Source organism: Mustela putorius, unplaced genomic scaffold (genome assembly GCF_011764305.1).
Source record: "Mustela putorius furo isolate JIRA1106 unplaced genomic scaffold, ASM1176430v1.1 tig00000407_pilon_pilon_pilon, whole genome shotgun sequence".
NCBI lineage: Eukaryota > Metazoa > Chordata > Mammalia > Carnivora > Mustelidae > Mustela > Mustela putorius.
In genome coordinates, this window is record NW_025421373.1 from 20,140,109 (window position 1) to 20,163,330 (window position 23,222).

General features: G+C 37.3%; 1 protein-coding gene across 2 annotated transcripts in view; it reads left to right on the plus strand.

The window, feature by feature from the left end:
* Positions 1–221: 221 nt before the first annotated feature.
* NDUFS4 (NADH:ubiquinone oxidoreductase subunit S4) overlaps positions 222–23,222 on the plus strand; it is a 114,318-nt gene continuing 91,317 nt past the window's right edge. For both annotated transcript variants that reach the window (XM_004737895.3, XM_004737894.3), the window contains exon 1: positions 222–371. In XM_004737895.3, coding sequence (XP_004737952.1) covers positions 274–371 — 98 coding nt within the window. In that variant the 5' untranslated portion in view covers positions 222–273. The remainder of the gene's footprint in view (positions 372–23,222) is intronic.

The following is a 23,222-nucleotide window of genomic DNA, read 5'->3' on the forward strand; positions in this document are numbered from 1 at the left end:
CTTCATTAAATAACTAGTCCTAACAACAAACAAGGATTACAATTTGTGGAGGTGATGTTTACACTTAATGCACTGCTGCATTGCTGCATTCATTTTCCTTCTTATCTGTCAGTGAAACCTTTCACCTCTTTTCTAAATTCCAGTATTTAACAAAACGACAAACACAAGTGAAATAAACAAAAACCCACTCTATTACATTGTGGTTACAGAACCTTGAGAACGAAGGAAGTTTGTCCCTTCCGGAGATCCGTCCAGGCGTTTGCCTGCAGCAAGATGGCGGCGGTCTCAATGTCAGAGGCGCTGAGGCAAATGTTGTGGGGGAAAAGGGCAGTGGCTGTAGCTGCCATTTCCGTTTCCAGGGTTCCTAGCAGGTAACAGGATTGTCAGGCTTCTTTTTCAAGCTTCTGGGGTCTCTCCACTTTTGCGGGGGGTCTCTGCTGGCTGGGTCCCGGAGAAGGCCTCGGGGAAAGCGTTCTCTGCTGACCCCTTCCTCTGGAAAGGGCAGGCGGATTTGGGACTAGCTGCGATTCAGGGGCGCTGGCCAGGCGAGTGGGGGCGTGAATGCGGGGATGGGGGAGGAGGACGCATGATTTCTTGGAAGGTTTTGGACTGTTGCTGTGAGAGAGGGTCCGTGGGGGTGGGGTTGTCTCGGGGTCTGCGAGCCGAGCTTTAGCCGCCAGAGAAGGGGAGGAGTCTGATTTTCCTCTCCACTTTCCGCACTTACCCATTTTTTCAGCTGTTTGCCCAACACGCCTCCCTGTTGGAAGGTTAGATCCCTCTCTCCCTTAACACGGTTTTAAGTGGTGTTAGTGGGTTTCTGTACAGAAAGATTGTTCATCAGACTGCTTGGTTGAAATTCATGGTTACTGAGCATATCACTGTTAGTAATACTGGAAGGTAATTTTTTAAAGGCTGGTGGTAATGTCGGCAAGTTTCCTGTCCAGAATTTTATTAAAGCTTCATAATATTTCAGAGATTTTTTGCTATTATTGTTCTGCTTTGAAGCGTTTTTGTGATAGTGATATTTTTTTTCCGGCTGCATTAATTGTCGATTTCCCTGTTTTTTCGAATTTTCCTGACTGTATGTTGCTAACACAACAACACACACACTAGTATTTTTATTTGCGAAGAATTAGGTTTTATCGCTATTTTCGCTGCTTATTAGAAATCAGGGCATATATTGAATATTTTTATGCATGCTCTGGAGATTACTCTAAGAGCTTAGAATAACATGGAAAGACTGTATGGACACATGGGGATGGTTAAAAAATTGGCTTAGTCAAATGCTACTTAATTTAGTGTTATATTAAAATATAAAGGGAATGCAGAGAGTTAGATCTAGAGTTAATTGGAAAGGATTTTTAGAGGTAGATTTTATTAAGTTTTAAATAGTGGGTGTTGGGGGCATGGGGAGAAGAAGAGGATGTTGTGGGTAGGTTCAATGGCTTATGAAAAGCTTTGAAGGCGGTAGTGGATATATACATGATATTTGGTCCTTGGAAAATAAGGATGCTAAGATTAGTTAACCAAGTTTGTGGTTAACTATTTTATGTATGGGGAACTTGAAGAATGGAAAGTGCTTCTCTAAAATGCCCCACCGATTGACTTCCACTGTAAGAGAGGTGATCTAGTTTAGTTCTTGTTCTCCTAGACATTATGGAGATTAATTTTGCATTCCCAAGTAATGTATTCATAGTAGCCTTAGAACTCAAATTTGAAGGATCCACTGGTGCATGACTAATTAAGACATGACTGTATATTTAAGCTTAAGTCACAGCCATTTTGTCAGCTATTGTTGTAGTTGAAGTAAGATACTGGATTTTGGAAACTGATGATAATTAGTACTACTCATAAAGATTTGAAGAGTTTCTGCTTGCAAATGTGTTAGAAGAGATTTGAAAATAAAATATTACATCATATATGGTAACCTCTGTTTCACACTTTAAAAAACTTTGCTAAGGAAAACAAATTTTTAACACAAGCCAAATGACACATTTGTCTTTTTAAAAAAGATTTTATTTTTTAATTTTTAAAAACATTAATTTATTTCAGAGAGGGGAGGGGCAGAATGAGAAGGAGGAAGAGTCTCAGCTTGGAGCCTATTTCAGGGCTCAGTTCCACGACCCTGCGATCATGACTGGGGTCATGACCTGAGCTGAAACCGAGAGTCAGATTTTTAACCAAGTGTGCCACCTGGGCACTCCTAAAGATTTTATTTTTAAGTAACTTCTATGCCCAGTAAGGTGCTTGAACTCAAAATCCTGAGATCAAGAGTCGCATGCCCTACTGACTAAGCCAGCCACGTGTCCTTATTTATTTGCTTTCTGTAACACTTTTTTTTTTTTTAAGATTTTATTTATTTATTTGACAGAGATCACAAGTAGGCAGAGAGGCAGGCAGAGAGAGAGGGGGAAGCAGGCTCCCTGCTGAGCAGAGAGCCCGATGTGGGGCTCAATCCCAGGACCCCCGAGATCATGACCGAGCCGAAGGCAGAGAGGCCTTAACCCACTGAGCCACTCAGGCGCCCCTGTAACACTTTTTTTTTTTTTAACCCAGAGAGTTTATGGTCATCTCTCCCTTGAGGCAAATTTATAGCCCTTCACTTTTACATATTATTGGCTTTTCATTGTTAAGTTTTCTCTTTCCAATATGATTCGGAGATAATGAGGATCTGAAAAGTTTGTGGGTGGAAAGACAACTAATAAACTGGATAATTTAAATCTAAAATTCTTTTTATTGTAATGCTTCTAAAACATTTACAAATAATGTAACATTTCAGATCACTTGAATAAAATGAGGGAGAGTAGAATCAGGCAGTTGGTAAGAAGGGGAGTAATGAACAAATACTGAAGAAAGAGGAGTAGAAGGAAAGACGAAGTTACGTTAGCCTGTATTAAATTAACTATAGTACATCCGTAAGAAACAAAAGCAAACCAAAAAACCCAATAACATACATAAGGGTGAAAAATGATTTAAACAGTATAGATGATTCAGTTGATCTAGTTAATGAGCTCATGCTCTAGAATGTCGTAGTTTCCACATGCTTCTCATTTCCCTGGATTGAGTGAGGAGGGGAAACCTGAGTCAATGGCATACATTTATTCTTACTTTCCTGGACTTACCTATGGAATTGTCCAGGGTAAATTTAACTACTTAGGATTTTAATTTAAAAGCCAGGTAAAGGGGTACCTAGATGGCTCAGTGGGTTAAAAGCTAGGTAACATGGTACACTGTTTCAAAATAGCAATACTTTGGACTCTGTGCTTGATGCAGTGGTTTTTGTTTTCTTTAACCTGTTCATGTATACTTACCTAGCCTTGTTTCATTATTTCTCATAAAAAAAAAATTTTATTTATTTATTTGTCAGAGTGGGAGCTGCAGGCAGAGGGGGAGGGAGCAATAGGCTCCTCACTGAGCAGAGAGCCTGCCCTGGGGCTCCACCCCAGGACCCTGGGATCATGACATGAGCCGAAGGCAGAGGCCTTAACCCACCGAGCCACCCAGGCGCCCCTTTGGGAGGCTTCTTTTGTGCTCCTATCTCTGGCTCTTGTGCTGCCCTATTTTCTTTTTCAGCATTGGAGAAGCCAGTATGAAATTATGAGGTTCTCCAGGACCCTCCGTTGAGTAAGATGTGCTAAAGATGACAGTCCCAAGGTTGACAAGAGTTCTGTGTATGTTACACCTTGCTGTGAAATTGTCTTAGCCCATTTTGAGAAACGTCTAGGACATATAAATCAGTTGATGGCTTCATTTCAGATAAGCTGGATAAATTCCTCTCTGAAGTGCAGCTAATTTCGCTTTCTTTAAAACATGCCAAAGCCAAGTTCAGTGAGCTTGAAGTATCTCTAAAGTGTCTTTTTTTTTTCTTTTCTTTTCTTTTTTTTTTAAGTAGGCTCCATGCCCAGTGCTGAGTCCAAGGTGGGGCTTGAACTCAGGACCGTGAGATTAAGACCTGAGCTGAGATTGAGTCGGAAGCTTAACTGACTGAGCCACAAAGGCTCCACTAAAATGTCTTCTAATAGATTTCATTGTTTTGCTTATTTTCCTCATTAAGAAATACCTTTAGCGCCTGGGTGGCTCAGTGGGTTAAGCCGCTGCCTTCGGCTCAGGTCATGATCTCAGGGTCCTGGGATCGAGTCCCGCATCGGGCTCTCTGCTCAGCAGGGAGCCTGCTTCCTTCTCTCTCTCTGCCTGCCTCTCCATCTACTTGTGATTTCTCTCTGTCAAATAAATAAATAAAATCTTTAAAAAAAAAAAAAGAAATACCTTTAATTGGTCTATTTTCTTCAGTAGTGGACATCTTTGTTGAATTCTTCTTAGAATTAAATATTTTAATACATTCATCACAGTGTCTGGTACATAGTAAATCTTACCTAAATAAACTCTACTTTTATTTTTGGTTTGAATATCTGACCATGTTTCTTTTCTTTAATCTTGTGATATTGTGGTAATTGCTGTTATTGCTGTTATTGTTTAAAATACTTGCCTCTGTTCCCTGTGCAGGATTATACACCACTGCCTCCTTAGCCAAGTGATTTGTTTGGGCCAATGTAATGTTACTGGCAATAATACACCATGTCAGGCAAAAGCTATAGGACCTGTCCTATGTTTTACCATGTCTCTTTTCCCTCTGCCTATGAGGTAGACATTTTAGGTGGGATATTTTTCTTTTAGCTTAGATTCTGGAATGAAGAGCACATGGAGCAAAGATAGAAGCTGGTTCTTAACAGATTGTGTAAAATATAAAGTCACTAAGAAATAAATCTTTGTTGTATGTTACAAAGATATTTAGATTGGTAGTTGCCTCAGCATAACAACCTATACTGATCCTTTCGTTACACATGTACATGTACACACACTTGTAAATGAGTAATTTTTAGCACATGGATTGATAATCAGTAGTGAGGCCACTGGCTTTTGTAGTGCTGGAAAATTTTTTTGACTGCAAAGTTTTTTGTATTTTTGTATACTTCATGACACCCATGTAATAGCACACACATAATAGGTAAATGTTTATCACATAGATGAGCAAATACATATTTAGAGATGTGTGATTGTGAGGAAAAACAGGAAGCCATGGGTACTATTTCTATTAGTAGCCTTGTCAATGAAAGCCAAGGAAGCTACATAAATGTGAATATAACTACCTAATATATAACTAACCTACATAACCTATAACTAACCTATAACCTACAACTCACCTACATAAATGTGAATATAAAATATCTACAGGACATACTTTTTTTTAATTACTTGAGGTGGTCTTAGTTTAGGATATTAACCTAAAACTGTGTTATGCTTCTGGATTGAAGTTGTCTTACAGATTTTTTTTGAACTCGTAAATTTCCTTGACAAATGTCCTGATTCTTATATTCAAATTTTTAAAAAGAGGTGGAAATGAATTTTCTTGGGAAAGGGTATTTATGGAACATGATAATTTTTTTGGAATAATAGTAACTAAATGTGATTGTTAGATTTGTGTTCTGCAAACCACTTTACATGAAGTTTTATAAAAGTTAATTAATTTTATGTTTGGCTTAATGGAGAAAGAAGGAGCAATTTGATTCCTTTCTAATTAATACATGTTTTCTTGGTATGGGATGAATAAAGAATAAGGCAATTTCAAATGGAGATGCTTCTAAAGTAAATCCCTTGGTGAAAGTTGAGAATCATTTTTATGGTATTTGTTCTGAGCACAAATTACTAATAGCTGACATTTATTCCTCACTCTGTATTAGCCACTGTGCCACTACTTCACCTGCATTATATTCTGTATTTTTCACAGTAATCCTGTGAACTTAGGTGTTCTTGTTTTTCTCATTTTTCAGACATACAGATGAGAAAACAGATTTTAAAATTTACATTGCTAGGAAATAGTCCGGTTTAGCAGTCTAAAGGAATGTCTTGACTTTAGTAGTGAGAAATACAGGTGTGATAATAGAAAATTAAAACCTTGGTGTCTTCTGTTTTTATTTTAGCAAAATATCTTTGAGAAACTATCTGATGCTCTTTACTTTCACTCTACTGTTCCTTTTGTACAGTGAGAGTCTCCAGTTGAGAAATTAGGTTTTTTTGTTTTATTTTTTTGTAGTAAGGATTTTGTTCTCTTAAGTTTGGTAATGATTTTTGGTGAGAAACTTTTTATATGTGACTTGATTATTATACTTTCTTACCCTCTTATAAAAAACTCTTGAGATACATGTATTAAACAAGATAAACTGAACCTGTTTCTCTTTTTTTCTTATTAAAGTGATCATGAGAAAAAAGATATTGTATTCTTATTCCTTTAAAAACTATCAAGTGTTTGCTATACTTTCTGAATTCTTTTGTCTGCTTTCTAATAGTGTTTTTATGTCCTCCTTTGACTGATTCACTTCTCTTTAGCAGTTTCACTATCCTTTTTCATTTATCATAAGTTTGAATATCAAGCAAGTAAAACTGTTAGGATTTTGTGTAAAACAAAGTAGGCTTAATGAAGCTCTGATGATGGCTGAAATTTATTTTGCTGTGATTAAAACCTTGAGCTTTGGGGCGCCTGGGTGGCTCAGTGGTTTAAAGCCTCTGCCTTCCGCTCAGGTCATGATCCCAGGGTCCGACCTGATCCCAGGGTTCTGGGATCGAGCCCCCACATCGGGCTCTCTGCTCAGCGGGGAGCCTGCTTCGTCCTCTCTCCCTCTCTCTGCCTGCCTCTCTGCCTGCTTATGATCTCTGTCAGATAAATAAATAAATAAATAATTTTGAAAAAAATCTTAAAAAAACAAACAAACCTTGAGCTTTCTTAAGGTTGACAGATAATTACATATAATACATGCACTCTTATTATAACTTTTTTTTTTAGTTTACAGTATCCAAAGACCCTCATGGAACCTTACTGTACCTGAATTATGATGGAGTGACTAGATCCTTCACAATGACTTTCATCTAAATATTTGGATACTTAGCAAACTATTTAAGTCTTGTCTTTTAAATAGTGGCAGGAGAGCAATTTAGAATTCCTGTTTTAGATTTCCTTTCTGTTGTCTTATTTTGATAAGGTGAATACAACCTTAGGTTCTTTAGAACTAGCTAGTTGTCAAATGTGACTTTTTTTTTTTTTGCCTTTACTCATTAGACTTAATTTTTTCTTTTATGGGATCTTGCTCTAGTTTAGTGCTTTTTAAACCCTTGCTGTGCCTCAGAATCACCTGTTGTGTGCATAAAAAATTGAGATGCCTTGGCTCCAGTATATAGTAGTTCAATAAATTTAGGTTGAGGTTTAGCTCCGTGGTGATTCTGATGGGAAGCTAGGGCTGAAAATTATTGTTTGTGTTTTAAAATAGTTTCCATGCTATATATCTTGAAAGACTTTTGAAATGCATTTTTCCTTGAGGGAAAGGTTGGAGATTTCCAGAAACAAACAAAAATTCTCCCATTTTTGCATATTCCCTAATCTAAAGTTTTCTGCTTTTTACCCATGCACTGTATGGAGGCTTTTTCTTGGAGAAATATTTCTTTGAGGCAGAGCAGGCATTTTGATAATTTTGGAGAAAGCAGGCCATGTTACTGGCTCTCTAGAGACTCTTGTTCTTCCTTTTGGAAGGTCTCAGGTTTAATACAGCGCAGCTGTTGAACTCTGCCCTTCTAAGTTTTAAGAAGAAAGTGTTTTATCCTTTAAAATGGAAATGCCTTTTTTAGGGAGGTGGTCTTTGGCTAGATACAGTTCTCTAAGAAAGTTGCATGCTTTTCTAGAGTTCTTTTGTTTCAGGGTTTTCTTAGAATTGTTTCAGATATTGAGAGCACAGTCTCTGAGAGTAAAGATCTGGCTGCTTTTGTAATATGTTTTGCTATATCCTTAACAAAGCTAGATGAAGAGTTTATTTCTTTGTGTTTTCTAGGACTTGAAAATATGTTCTTTCCTTTATTCAGCCACTCCATACATAAGGAAATGGTCCTTGAATAGGGTTTACTGGACAAAAGATCCTGTTCTAGATGACTGTTCAGCAAGCCATATGCTTCTCCTAAAAATGTCAGTCTGTCTTGATGAGCTTTAAAGTGAATGCAGATGTTTTGGCTCTTTTGAGGACTACCACTTTTTGTGTGGAAAGAACACTTCTTTTTCAGGAGATTTCTTCACTATACTTATAGAAATTTGCATGAAATTGATATTTATAACCTCTGCCTTTTAAGCCTAATGAAATTATATTTAATTAGGCATTAGTAATTTGAGTTTAATTTTAATATCCTTAGAATAAATCAGATTTGGGGAAATAAAATAGGCCTCAATATGGCTTTTGTTAAGATTTTGTATTTATTTAGTCTTTTTCAAAATTTGTAACTGAAAGTGCTATATAGTGTTTACCTTTATGCAGTGAAAGGTGATATTTTGACAGGATAAGTTGCCTTTTTAGATGTTCAGTGCCTTCTGCTTTAATAGGTTAACTGTAGAAGTTACAGTCCATAGATTCATACAGTGTTTGAGTTGGGAGAAAACTGTAGGATCATCCTGCCTGACCTTTTGTTTAATGCAAGAATTTCTAGAATTTCCTGCTTCTTGATTGTCTAAGAATTGAAGAATAAATGCCGAATTTCGGGAAGCCCTAAAAAATCCTTTGTACTTTTGGATTCGTTGGTAAATGATATTTCCCTCTAATACTACACAGAAAAATTCTAACCCCATGCATATGTCAGCCTTTTGGATAATTGAAAACCTTTGTCATTACTCATTCTTGCCTGTAAGTCTATGCTCCAGGCTCTTTCTGACAAAATAAATAAAATCTTTTAAAAAAGAAATAAAATTTTATCTTTAAAATTTTAAAGAAAAGGGGCACCTATGAGGCTCAGTCAGTTGAGTGTCTGCTTTTAGTATGAATTATGGGTTCAGGGTCCTGGAACCAAGCCCCATATTGGGCTCCCTGCTTAGCGGGGAACCTGCTTCTCCTTCTCTTTCTGCTGCTGTCGCTGCTTGTGCTCTCTAGCTCTATCAAATAAATTAATAAAATCTTTAAAAAATAATAAAATTATAAAGAAAAATTCACTTTTTCCTTTTGAAATTTTTTAGTTTTTAGAATTTAGTACATGTATAGATTTGTGTGAAGTTACCACAATAATCAGGGTACAGAATACCAAAAGACTTCATCACCCCAAAAAACTCCCTCCTGTTATGCCTCTCAGCTCTTATAATCTCTGGCAGTAAGTTATCTCTTCTTTTTTTAAAAGATTATTTATTTATTTATTTACTTATTTGAAAATAGAAAGAGCAGGAGCGGAGCGGAGCGGGGGGGGGGGGGAGAAGCAGACTCACAGCTGATCAAGGAGCTTGATGCAGGACTCCATCCCAGGACCTTGGGATCATGACCTGAGCTGAAGGCAGATGCTTAACAGACTGAGCCACCCAGGCGCCCCATAGTTTTGTAATTTTGAGACTGTAATATAAATGGAACCATAATACAGTCTTGAGAAGATTGGTTTCATTCACTCAGCATAATGAGATGCATGGAAGTTGTTGTGTTTATCAGTAGTCTATTATTTTTATTGCTAAGTAGTACATATTTTATTGTGTGGATGTACCCCACAGTTTATCCATTGACCCCTTGAAGGGCATTTGGATCATTTCTGGGTTTTGACAGTTACAGATAGAGCCACTATAAACATTTGTGTACTGAAGTTTATGTGAACATGATTTCATTTCTCTAGAGTTAGCTACTCAGGAGGGAGATTCCTGGGTCATTGGTAACATGTTTAACTTTATAATGTACTGCTAAAACATTTTTTAGAGTCGTTGTACCATTTTGCTTTTCCACCAGGGATGTATGAAAGTTTCGTTGCTCTGCATCCTCATTGGCATTATATTGTCAGTATTTTTAATTTAGCCATTTTATTTCTTTTTAAGATTTTTACTTACTTATTTGACAGAGAGAAAGATCACAAGTAGGCACAGAGGCAGGCAGAGAGAAAGGGGGAAGTAGGCTCCCCACTGAGCAGAGAGCCTGATGCAGGGATTGATCCTAGGACCCTTACTGAGATCATTACCTGAGTGGAAGCAGAGACTTACCCCACTGAGCCACTCAGGCGCCCCTAATTTAGCCATTTATATATTTAATTTATACATATACATACATTTATATATTTATACATATAATTTATACATTTATACATTAGGTGTATAATGATAACTTCGTTCTGGTTTTTACTTTTTTATTTCATTTTTTAAAAAGATTTTATTTGAGAGAGGAAAACAAAAAAGAGAGAAAGCATAAGCTGGGAGGGGGCAGCAGAGGGACAAGCAGACTTCCCACTGAATGTGGAACCCTCCATGGGCTTGATCCCAGGATCCTTAGATCATGAACTGAGCCAAAGTCAGATGCTTAACTGACTGAGCCACTGAGCTGTCCTTTCATTGTGGTTTTTAAATAATAAGTTTATTGAAAAATAATGTAGGTCATAAAATTCACTCAAAATTTGATGGGTTTAGTATATTTACAGAGTTGTACAACGATTCATTGTCAGTTTAGAACATTTTTATGGCCCCAAAAAGAAAGTCTGTGCCCACGCACTATTAATTCCTGTTTCTCCCTTTCCCCAGCCTTAGGTAGCCATTAATATACTTTCTGTCTCTGTAGATTTGTCAGCTCTGGACATTTCATACAAATGGAATCACATGTGATCTTTTGTGATGGGCTTTGTTTACTTAGCATAATGTTTTCAAGGTTTGTCTAAGTTGTAGCATGTATCAGTACTTTATTCCTTTTTATTGATATAATAATATTCTGTTGTATGGACATACCACATTTTATTTTTTTAATTCTTGATGGACATTGGGGTTGCTTTCACTTTAGACTATTACGAATAATGACCTATGAAACATATACAAGTTTTTGTGTAGACATGTTTTTATTCTCTTGGGGATATACAGAAGAATTAAATGTGCTGGATAATGTTATACCTCTGGTCTTTTGAGTAACTGCCAGACTCTTTCCAAAGTGGTTGTATCATTTTATATTCCTACTAGCAGTGAATGAGGGTTCCAGTGTCTTCACAACCTTGCTAACACTTGTTACTATTTTATTATAACCATCCTAGTTGAGTGTGAAATGGTATCCAGTGGTTTTGATTTGTATTTCTGTGATAGGTAACTTATTGTGGTTTATATCTATTTCCCTGATGGCTAATGATGTTGAATATTAGGGAATGTTTGTTTATATCTTCTGCTCATTTTTAATTGGGCTGTTTTCCTTTTTATTATTAAAGATTTATTTATTTTAGAGAATTCATGCATGCTACAGAGAGGGATAGAGGGAGAGGGAAACTCTGTGCTGAGCCCTGCGTGGGGCTAGATCCCAGGACCCCTGGCCCTAGATCATAACCCGAGTGGAAACCAAGAGTCAAATGCCCAATTGACTGCACCACTGATGTGCCCCAGACTGTTTGTTTTCTTATTGTTGAGCTCTGAGAGTTCCTAAAATATTCTGAATATAAGCCTTTTGACAGGTATGTGATTTGTAAATATTTTCCCCCATTCCGTAGCTTTTCTTTTCATTCTTTTTTTTTTTTTTAAGATTTTATTTATTTATTTGACAGACAGAGATCACAAGTAGGCAGAGAGGCAGGCAGATAGAGGAAAGCAGGTTCCCTGCTGAGCAGAGAGCCGGATGGATATGGGGCTTGATCCTATGACCTGAGCATAAGGCAGAGGCTTTAATCCACTGAGCCACCCAGCACCCCTCTTTTCATTCTTTTAATGGTATCTTATAGAGTAAAAGTATTAATTTTGATAAAGTATCCTTTACTAGTTTTTTTTTTCTTTTATGACCTGTACTTTGGTTATCCTAAGAACTCTGCCTAACCCTGTCAATGAACTCTCTTGCTCAGCTGTAGACTTCCAACAGCTGAATTTCTCACTGCACTTTCTTGAGGCACTGACGGAGAAATTTTGCAAAGACCTAAGCATTTCAACCATCAGACCAAAAAGACTGGATAGCAACAGAATGGCTAAAAAACTACATCCTACCCATTCCGTCTCTAGGCCCTGAGCTGACCCTCCCTCATAATTATCACACACTCTCTGCCTGCTCTCTCACCCATATCCCCCCTAAACTCTTTGTATAAAACTCGGGGTGTTTATCTTGCTGTTGGAGAGATTGGTTGTTAAGGCCCAAGCTTGCCACCTACCCTGTCTGTTGGCACCCAAAGTAAATTTCTCCCTTTCTCTTTACCAAACCCTTGTCTATTGAGTTACTGGCTTTTCTTGAGATGAGTTTATCTGAGTTTATTTGGAAATAATGTTGGCAACCCCCTTGGGATTCCCTTGGAGGAGCAGATGACTGTGGCAGTGTCAGGGTTTACCCTTGCGTTTCCTTAGTTAGCTATATGTTGGGTAACAACCCCTGGTCAGGAAGAATTTTTTGTATTCTCAAAGTTTTGAAGTAATGTTTTATGTTCAGATCTATGATCCATTTTGAGTGAATTTTTATATAAAGTGTGAGGTTTAATTTGAGGTTAATTTTTTTGCATATGAATGTGTACTTGTTCAACACCATTTATTGTAAAGACTGCCTTTTTTTTTTTTTTAAAGGTTTTAAATAATCTCTAATCCAACATGGAGCTTGAATTTACAGCCCCAAGATCAAGAGTTGAATGCTTTACTGACTGAGCCAGGCAGGCACCCTTAAAGATCATCCTTTTTACTTTGAATTGCTTTTGCACCTGTATCAATAATCATTTGGTTATATTTGTCTGTGTCTGTTTCTGTATTCTCCATTCTGTTCCATTGATCTAAATCCCTTTGGCAGTACCACAAAGTCTTGATTACTATAGCTTTGTAGTAAATGTGTGTTATAATTGAGTGATTATGATTTTTCCAATTTCATTTTTTTCAAAAATTTTTAGGTATTCTAGTTTCTTTGCCTTTTCCTTCTAAATTTTAGAATCAACTTATTAATATCTATAGAAATCCAGTTGAGATTTTGATTGGTATTGCTTTATATTTATAGATTAATTTGATGAGAATTGTCCTTCTTACTATGTTGAGTCTCCCAGTCTGTAAACATGGTGTGTTTCATTTATTGATTGTCTTCATCAAAAAAAAAATTTTTAATTTTAGTTTTGAATGTTCAGATCCTACAGCTGTTTTGTTAGATCCATGTCTAAGCATCTCAGTTTTGGGGAGCTATGGTAGATATCATTATATTTATTTATTTATTGCATTGTTTTTACATTTTCAGTTTTTAATACTACATTGCTGTATGCAGAAATAGGAGATTCTAGGGCACCTGGCTGGCTCAGTGGGTAGAGTATGCAACTATGGATCTTGAGGTTATGATTTCAAGCCCCACATTGAGCATAGAGCTTACTTTAAAAAAAAAAAAAAAAAGGACTGATTTTGTGTAATGACTTTGTATCCCATAACCCTGCTAAATTTATTTGTCCTATAAGTATTTCATAGAGTCTATGGAATTTTTTAAAGTAGGTAATCATGTGGTCTGTGAATAAGAACGATTTATTTCTTCTGTTGCAGTCTCTGTGCTGTTTCTTTTTATCTTCCCAGAAGATGTTAACTAAGAGTAGTAAAAGTAGATGTTCTTGCCATTTATCAATCTTAGGGGAAAACATTCAGTTTTTCACCATTAAGTATAATGTTAGCTTCATTTTTTTAAAAAGCCTTTTATCAGATTAAGGAATTCCTAGTTTGCTAATAGTTTTTATCATGAATGGATGTTCTGTTTACCTCATGGCTTTTTTGCATCAATTGACATATTTCTGTGGTTTTCTTCCTTAGATAGTTAATATTGTGCATTATATTGCTTGATTTTCAAATACTGAACTAGCCTTGCATTCTCAGGATAAAACTCCTGTGGGTCCTGTTGTTGATACTTTGTTGAGGATTTTTGCCTTATGTTAATGGAGGATATTGGCCTGTAGTTTGTTTGCTTGCTTACTTGCTTTCTTGAACTGTTTAGATTTGGTATCAGGGTAATGCTGGACTCCTAAAATGAACTAGGAAGTATTTCCCCATCTTTTTTCTTTTGAATTGCTTTGGTTTCATGCCATAATTTTGATACGTTCTATTTTATTTTATTTAGTTTAAAGTATTTTCTTATTTCCCTTGAGACTTCCTCTGATGCGTGTATTATTTCAAGATTTTTGTTTGATTTCTGAGTATTTGGAGATCTTCGTCTCATTTTTCTGTTAACTAATTTCTAGTTTATTTGCATTAGATTCTGAAAACCCAGTTTCCTGGGTTTCCCTTTTCAGTTTCCATTCAGAAAATGTGGCTCTTGTTACTCTGTTCTGTAGTTAGGGGCTAAAGAGAGACAGAAAAAACCAAACCAAACCAAACTAAACAAACAAAAAAACCAGTGTATGTTGGTCCTGCCTTCTTAGAGAAATGGGGAAGAAGGTTTCCTTCCCTCAGATGTTGGCTCTTGCAGGTTTCCCTGTGGCCATGAGATTGCCTTTGGCTTGTGCATGCAGTGCATGAGAGAATGGGAAAAGGAAGAAAAACATGGGCAGTTTCCACACTTGTTCATTTCCATTAGTTGTCTTTCTAGCTCCTTGGGTCAGAATGATTCTTTTGGAGAAGTGTTCACTCCTGGATTTCCACCTGCATTAAATTCATTAATTTCTTGCTGCATTAAGGGATACTGGAGGGAAAATATGATAAACTTATTTTGGTTGATACTTCACATTCTGGTGATATTCCCTGATCTGCCTGCTGTTTGCTTTTTAGTCTTCAGAAAGCTGTTCTATGTATTCTGTCCTGAGTTCTATGTATTCTGCTAGTCAGTGAGAGAGACAGAGTAGTGTGCTTACTACACCTTACCAGGACCAGACATTTTAGGATAATTTTTTAAAAAGCTAAATTCTAATATTTCTTGTATTTTAGCACATCTGAATAGATTTAAAAGATGTAAAAATGATGCAAAAAATTTCTTCATATAGATTCTAAACCACCGATTCTCAACTTTTGTAGAAGGAAGGGATGAATTAACATACCAGAATCTTAGAAATGAGACAGAGAAAGGGTTTCAAAGTACAAGTGCCCTTGGTTGAAAACCATGATATTTAATAAAAGATGGAAGTTTGTTGACCATATAAATATACAAAGATATACATTAAGTCACTGACTTAGATCACCAACCAATAAATCTTAACTTGTTTAGAGGATACGGTAGTCAGATTTATTTTGAGTAACTGATGAAAATTTTAGTAACTTTAATATGTACTCATATATAAAATCAGAGTTCTGTTTTTAAGGGATTCATGGATCCCATGTTTTGTAGCCCTTCTGTAGAGAGTGTTAGATCTTACAAGATGTTTTGTTTATACCAGCTCTTGTGTTAGACCTTTCTCAGTTACAGGTGACAGAAACCTAGAAACTCAAATGACCAGCTTATGCAAGATGAGGGAATTGGTTTATATTACCAAGCACTGGAAAGGGCAAGGGTACAGCTAACTCGTCTCAGGGACCAGAGCTAGACAGCTACCAGGCTCTTTCTAATTTATCTCTGTCATTCTTTGAGTGACAGCTACTACTTCAGATTGTTTTTTTCCTATGTGGCAGTTATCATAGCTGATGAAGGTTTTTTTGGGCTTATAGCTCATATCTTTATCACCAGGGAGAGACTAAAAAGCCTTTTTTTTGGTACCAAGTTTTAAAAATCTTGGAGAGAGGCACCTGACCGGCTCATTTGGTTAATGGTCTACCTTCAGCTCACGTCAGCTCACGTCATGATCCCAGAACCCTGGGATCAGAGCCCCAGGTTGTGTCTGGCTTCTTGCTCAGTGGAAAATCTGCTTCTCTGTCTCCCTCTGCCCCTCCCGCTCATGCCTTCTCTCTTAAATAAATCGATAAAATTTTTAAAAATAAAAAAATAAAAATCTTGGAGAATTAAATAGACCAAGGGTTTACTATAATAATGATGTTATTGTTTGTAATTCTACTTATATGTATATATAAGAACTATTGTATATACATATATAAGAACTCTGGCAATTAGCTGTAATGAAAGCTAGGTCTCCTGAACAAAAATTAAGAATAGGAGTATTTTTTTTTAAAGATTTTATTTACTTATTTAACAGAGAGAGAGAGAGATCACAAGTAGGAAGAGCAGCAGGCAGAGAGAGGGGTAAGCAGGCTCTCTGCTGAGCAGAGAGCCCAATTCGGGGTTCAATCCCAGGACTCTGGGATAATGACCTGAGCCAAAGGCAGAGGCTTTAACGCAGTGAGTCACCCAGGCATCCCAAGAATGGGAGTATTTTATATTGAGATATCTTTAGGAATCTTTCAGGAACAAATAATTTGTGTATATATTGTGTAGGCTGACTTCTTACCTTTTTTCTTTTTTTTAAAAAATGATTTTATTTATGTGAGAGAGAGCGAGTGACCACAGGAGCAGGGGAAGGTGTAGAAGGAGAAGCAGACTCCCTGCTAAATGTAGAGCATGACACAGGGCTCAATCCCTGGATCCTGGGATCTGAGCTGAAGTCAGACACTTAACCGATTGACCTACCTAGGTGCCCCTTTTTACCTTTTTTTTTTTTCTTTAAAGATTTTATTTATTTATTTGACAGAGAGAAATTACAAGTACACTGAGAGGCAGGCAGAGAGAGAGAGAAGGAAGCAGGCTCCCTGCTGAGCAGAGAGCCCGATGCGGACTCGATCCCAAGACCCTGAGATCATGACCTGAGCTGAAGGCAGTGGCTTAACCCACTGAGCCACCCAGGCGCCCCTACCTTTTTTCTTAATGAACCTTGGGATTTTGTCTGCTAAAGTTTATTCACTCATTCAGCAAATATTTCTATATTTTTTCTACTTGCAAAAGACTGCATTTCTATAGGCTTTTACTTAGAACATCTGCCTTGATATTTTCTTGGAACATTTGCTTTGAGGATAAATGTGTAGGATAGAAGTATTCAAGCAAAGGCTAGATGATCATTTCTTGGGTCTTGTAGATGGGCTTTGTCTTAGATTGGCATTTCTTATAGTAGAGCCTGAGTCGGGGATATGTGTGTAGGTGATTTATTTGAGTTGATAGGAACTAGTGTGAGGAGTTTGGAGTTTGGGAGATAGACAAGGAAGAAAAAAGCGTGATACTGAAATTGTTGCGGTAAGCAAAAGAGGCTCAGTTCCCCCTGGAACCTCCTGAGAAAAATACAGAAATGCTTCTCGGTATTGTCCATTTGAAAGATGGAAATCTCGAACATTTATCCACTGGTTTTCATTTACCTGTGATCGGAAGGTATTAACTCTTCCGTACTTTGAGCTATACTTCTGCTCCTGAAGACCTGAAGTTTATGGGTTCACTCGACATGAAATGTTGGTAGATAACCTGAGTCTGAGTTTCTGTAGCTGTGGCAAATGACTGATAGGGCCAAGCATTTGTGACATGAGCACCAAAGGTGTTTGTTATAGGTTTCCTTATAACTCAAGGGTCTCTATAACCGATTTTTGGGCAGAGGGTGCTAATAGTAAGAATTCTAGTACCTATTATTTATTGAGCACTTAAGCACTGAGGTAATTGCTTTATGTGTTATTTCATATTGTGAAAATGAATGATCCCATTTTAGGTGATCTGTTGACAATTGTAGTTTATTCCTAGACTTGTAAATAATTCATATTTATTAGAATTTTCTTTATTCACCAGTACTCTGAAGGACATGACAAAGAATTGGGAAACTGAGGTCTTACAACTCAACTAAATAATAATAGAAGTTCTTTAGGAAAGAGATGGTTTCTTCTGTAAAATACCATGTTTAAGGAATTCATGATGGCAGAATACTGCTGAACTATGTGCTAGGTAGTTGACATCCAAGACAGGCAATCAAAGATCAATTTACAGATTTCCTTTTGAATTTGAGAATATCAACAGATAAGGCTAGTGACTGGTGACTTACATGATCTCATACTCTGGGTTGAGCATATATTTTCACTGATACTGCCTTAATGATTCAAAGATAGTTAAAATTATTTTTTCCTATAGCTGCATTTAAGCTCTTGCTCCTGTCCCATTGTCATCTTTGACTGTTAATATGGTGGTTGCTTTGTCTTCTATCTTACTAATGTGTTTCAGTTACCACTTTAATGCATAGTTGGTTCTGGAATGGATATAACTTGGATCTGAAGTTATTTTACAAATTCAGTTTCCTCTTCCCTTGAGACTTAAAGTATAGTTATTCTGTTGCTGATGAAGTTCATGGTTTAAGTACATCTTAGTTACTGCTTGTAGGTGACCTCTCATTAGGGCTCAAGTTTTTATTTTGGTCTCAAATTTACCTTTCGACTTCCAAGTTCAGACTGTTAATTTGGCCAGTCTGCTTAATAAACTCTTGCTAGTGTCCTTGACCCAAACTACAGGAGAAACTGCTTTCTAAATACAGATGTATTAACTCCTGATATTAGCCATGCTGCCAGGCTATATTCTTAGCCTCATACTTGAACTATTCTACTTTACTTTATTTACCAGTCCAGTCAAACATTTCAGTCCAACATGGCAGTTAGGAGTACATGTTCTGCCTATGCCACTTTCTAGCTCTTTGCCTACCTACCTTGTGCCTGTTTTCCGTTTTATAAAATGGACATCATAATCACTTTTATAAAGTATATGAAGTCCTTAGGGCAGTGCCTGGTGTATGCTCAGTGCCTGCTAAATTGTAACAATAACGTTATCATTCTTCTTTTCTTCTGTGGCTTTTTTCTTCCCTTTCTGTTCCTTCCTTCCTCACCATTCTTTTTTTCCTTTCACAAGTCTTGCCTGGATTTTAGTTCTTCTTCCTGGATTACGAGAGCAAACTGGATTTTGTTTATTTACAGTATTTTATTCATGAGTATATAAAAGAATTATCTGCACCTGGCTTTTTCCAGATTGTGACCTCCCATGCACTCTTCAGCTCAATGCAGTCTATTTTTGGCATTCACCATTCCACTGAAATAGCTTTCATCAAGGTCGACAATGACCCTGTTGCTAAATTAATAAGCTCATCTCAGTCCTTATCTTATGTGACTGTTGCAATCCAAAAAGATGACTTTCTGATTATTGAAAGATTCTTCCTTTGTCTTATACTTTGGCTTTCCTCCTTCTCAGTTACCTTTGAATGTCCCATCATCTTTTGCCCATTCCTTGAGCCTTTAGCATTTGTCATTTGATTTAATAGATCTTTATACTTTTAAAAATAATTTATATTATATAATATTTTATCTGCACTTGACTATATCTAACGTATATCCGTTAGGAAATATAATGACACAATGAATTCATGTGGTCCCATCTAATACCTTAATTCTTTGTACACTCTGTGGTAGGCTGAACAGTTGTTCCTTCTTCCCAACTATATCTATCTCCTAACTCTCAGAACCTGTGAAATGTTACATTAGATGGCAAAAGGGACTTTGTAGATAGGATTAAGTTGAGATCTTGAGATGGGAGATAATTCTGGTAAGCCCAATGTAATCACAGTGGTTCTCTTAAAAAGGACTCAGAATGAGTCTGAGGAGGAGGAAATGTGACCATGGAAGCAGAAACTGGAGTGATGTGACTATATGCCAGGGAATGCCAGCAGCCTCTAAAAGTTAAAAAAGACAAGAAACAGCTTCTCTCTTGGAGTCTCTTGAAGGAACCAGTCTTGAATGACACATTATTAAATCTGTGAGACACATTTTGGACTTCTGACCTCCAGAACTGTAAGAGAATAAATTCATGTTTTAATCCAGCAACTTTGTGGTAATTTGTTAGAGTGGCCATAGAAAACTAATATGGTCTTGTATCTCATTATCTACCATGACTTCACTTACCATCTATTTGCACTAAAGTGTAAATGTAGTTCATTTGCATCATATATACTTTTCTTAGAAGTTCCTTTTTTTTTTTTTAAAGACTGTTTATTTGACAGAGATCACAAGAGAGGCAGGCAGAGAGAGAGGGGGAAGCAGACTCCCTGATGAGCAGAGACCCCGATGAGGGGCTCAATCCCAGGTCCCTGAAATCATGACCTGAGCCAAAGGCAGAGGCTTAACCCACTGAGCCACCCAGGTGTTCCCCACAACTTAAAAAAAAATATTTAGGGGCCACCTGGGTGGCTCAGTGGGTTAGAGCCTCTGCCTTTGGCTCAGGTCATGAGATACTGGGATCAAGCCCCGCATCGGGCTCTCTGCTCGGCGGGGAGCCTGCTTCCCTGCCTTCCCTGCCTTCCCTGCTTCTCTGCCTACTTGTGATCTCTGTCAAATAAATAAATAAAATCTTTAAAAAATATATATTTATTTGACAGAGAGAGCGAGCAGAAGGAGGGGGAGCAGCAGAAGGAGGGAGAGAAGCAGACTCCCAGCTGAGCAGGGAGTCCAAATGCAGGAGTCTATTCCAGGGCCCTGGGATCATGACCTGAACTGAAGGCAGATGCCTAACCAACTGAGCCACCCAGGCATCCTGAAAATGCAGATGCTTAAGCCACTGAGCTATGAAAATGTTGTAAAAACATTTAAAAATGCAACTTAATTCTCTCATTATTCTACTTAGTTATTATTTAGTACCCAATCAAGAAAGAGCAATTGTTCCAGTGCTAGAGGACTGGCTTACGAAGAGATGATATATCCTTTGTGATGAGCGTTGGGTGTTATATGTAAGTGATGAATCACTCAATTCTGTATCTGAAAACAATTTTATCATATATGTTAATTAACTAGAATTTAAATAAAAACTCGAAATTTTAAAAAGTATATCTTTACTGGTGGGGGCTTCCTAAAGGATTTCCAAAGATAATTTTTATTTTTTGTAGGTTTTTTTTTTTAAGATTTTATTTATTTATTTGACACAGAAAGAGAGAGAGAACGTGAGCAGAGGGAGAGGAAGGCAGAGGGTGAGGAGACGCAGGCTCCCTACTGAGCAGAGAGCCTGCCCTGGAGCTCTGTCCCAGGACTCTGGGATCATGACCTGAGCCAAAGGCAGATGCTTAAGCCACTGAGCTACCCACGCGTCCCTAGGACCCCAAGATCTTGACCTGAGCTGATGTCAGAAGCTTAAGCAGTTGAGCCATCCAGGTGCCGCAATGTGTATATTTTTAAAAGATGAAATGAAATTATGAAAAGTCAATGGAGAAAGTACTGGTTTCATGCTTCATTTTCTTACTGATTATATTAGTTTTGTGATTGAAATCAAAATTATATATGCACATGACAATATTTATTTAAACATCATAGACTTAGGTCTGTGGTCTCAGGTTTAGCTAAACAATTTTCTTAAGGAAGTCAGTGGGATTTTTAATTACTTTGTTCAAGATTACCAGTCTAGGGGCACCTGGGTGGCTCAGTGGGTTAAGCCTCTGCCTTCCGTTCAGGTCATGATCCCAGGGTCCTGGGATGGAGCCCCGCATCGGGCTCTCTGCTCAGCAGGGAGCATGCTTCCTCCCTCTCTCTCTGCCTGCTTCTCTGCCTACTTGTGATCTCTGTCTGTCGAATAAATAAAATCTTAAAAAAAAAGATTATCAGTCTACAGTTTGACTGACTAGATTTGTATAAATTTTATAGTGCTTGCTATTTTATTTTTAAAGGCATGAAGGCCTATAAAATGATTAGTTGAATAATAAGCAGCCTATTTTCTTTATTAAACTACTATGCAGTTTTATGTGTGTATGTATGTGTGTGTCTTTGTATTATGTAGCCTTTTGTGCTCTTGTGCATATGTATTTTGTTGTGGTTATGAAATGATGAAAGTCCAGATCATATTTTATACTTTTGGTTGTTTTAGATTCTTTTAAAAATTTTTTTATTTAAAAAAATTTTTTAAAAAGATTTTATTTATTGGACAGAGCAGGAGAGAGCATAAGCAGGGGTAGTGGCAGAGGGAGAAGGAGAAGCAGGCTTTCTATGCAGGGCTCCATCCTAGGATCCTGGGATCATGACTTGAGCCTAAGGCAGATGCGTAACAGACTGAGCCACCCAGCTGTCCTTATTTGAATTTAAACAAATTAATAGGTCTGTTAACTTTACACAAACATGCATTACTTAAAAAATAACACTGTATTCAAAGTGGTACTGCCTTGGTTAAACCTGTACAGAATATTTCCAGTTTTTCCTTTATTAATAACTCATCTTTAGTTACAGTAATTTATTACTAAATCTTTACTTGATTTGTGTCTGAGTTCAAAAAATGACTGCTCTAAAACAGGATACAGGTAACAAATATCTATAGCTTTTAATCTGAAAATTTTTTGTAGTTCAACCGTGTCTTAGAGTTGGTGTGAATCTTTTTAGAGTTAATCTAATAAAAACTTAAAACTTTATTTATTTGATAGCAGACGTGCAAGTGAGGGGGAGAGGGAGGAGCAGAGGACAAGGGACAAGCAGATTCTGTACTGAGTGGGTAGCCCAGTGTGAGGCTGGATCTAACTATCCAGAGATCACGACCTGAACCAAAATCAAGAATCAAGACACTCAACTGACTCAGCCACCCAGGTGCCCTCAAAACTTAAAACTTCTAAATGGAATTGTTAATTTAACAAATTTAGTTTCTCAAAAATAATAGATTGTTAATAATGTTACTTGGAATAGATCAGGAACTGTGCTAAGTGCTTATTATCATTTATACCTGATTTTAATATTCTCAGTAGCTCTGGGAGGTGATCTCTTAGCTCACTAAGGGTAGATGGTAACAACTTCTGATGATAAGAATTGTTAAAGGACAGAAAGTCAGTGAAGTAAATTTTAAAGATCTAATTGGCTTTATTAATTGATTCATGAATTAGACAACATGCTATTTAGCAAGTAGAAAGGTTACAGAGTGGGAAAGGTTTTTAAGAGCAGGATAAGGAGGTTATGAACAGAAAAAGGGTTCTTTTGGTAAGGTCACCTTTTGGGCAGGGAAGGGAGTGTCTAATTAGGTTGATTATCTCATCTTTCTTTGGGGGATGGAGAAAGGCCCGTATTACCTAATTGGTGCTGACCAGTAAATTCCAAACTGACTGTTTAAAACCACATTTCTCTGGGAAGTTGAAGCTACAGTTAGTTGGATATTAAGCCCCAGTTTGGTGACTTGGCTCAGCATAAGTGACTATATTTTGGGCCTCTGGGTGTGTATGTGTGTGTGTGTGTGTGTGTGTGTGCGCGCGCGCACGCTATAGCAGAATGGTGTGTTGTCAGGTAGCAGGGTCCTGCATGAAGAGGTTTGTCACAGGCCCTATGATGAGAGACTTGGTTTACTAGATACGAACAGTAGCATTAGTCTGATAGCAAGAATGGTTATGTCAGACAACAGTGTATT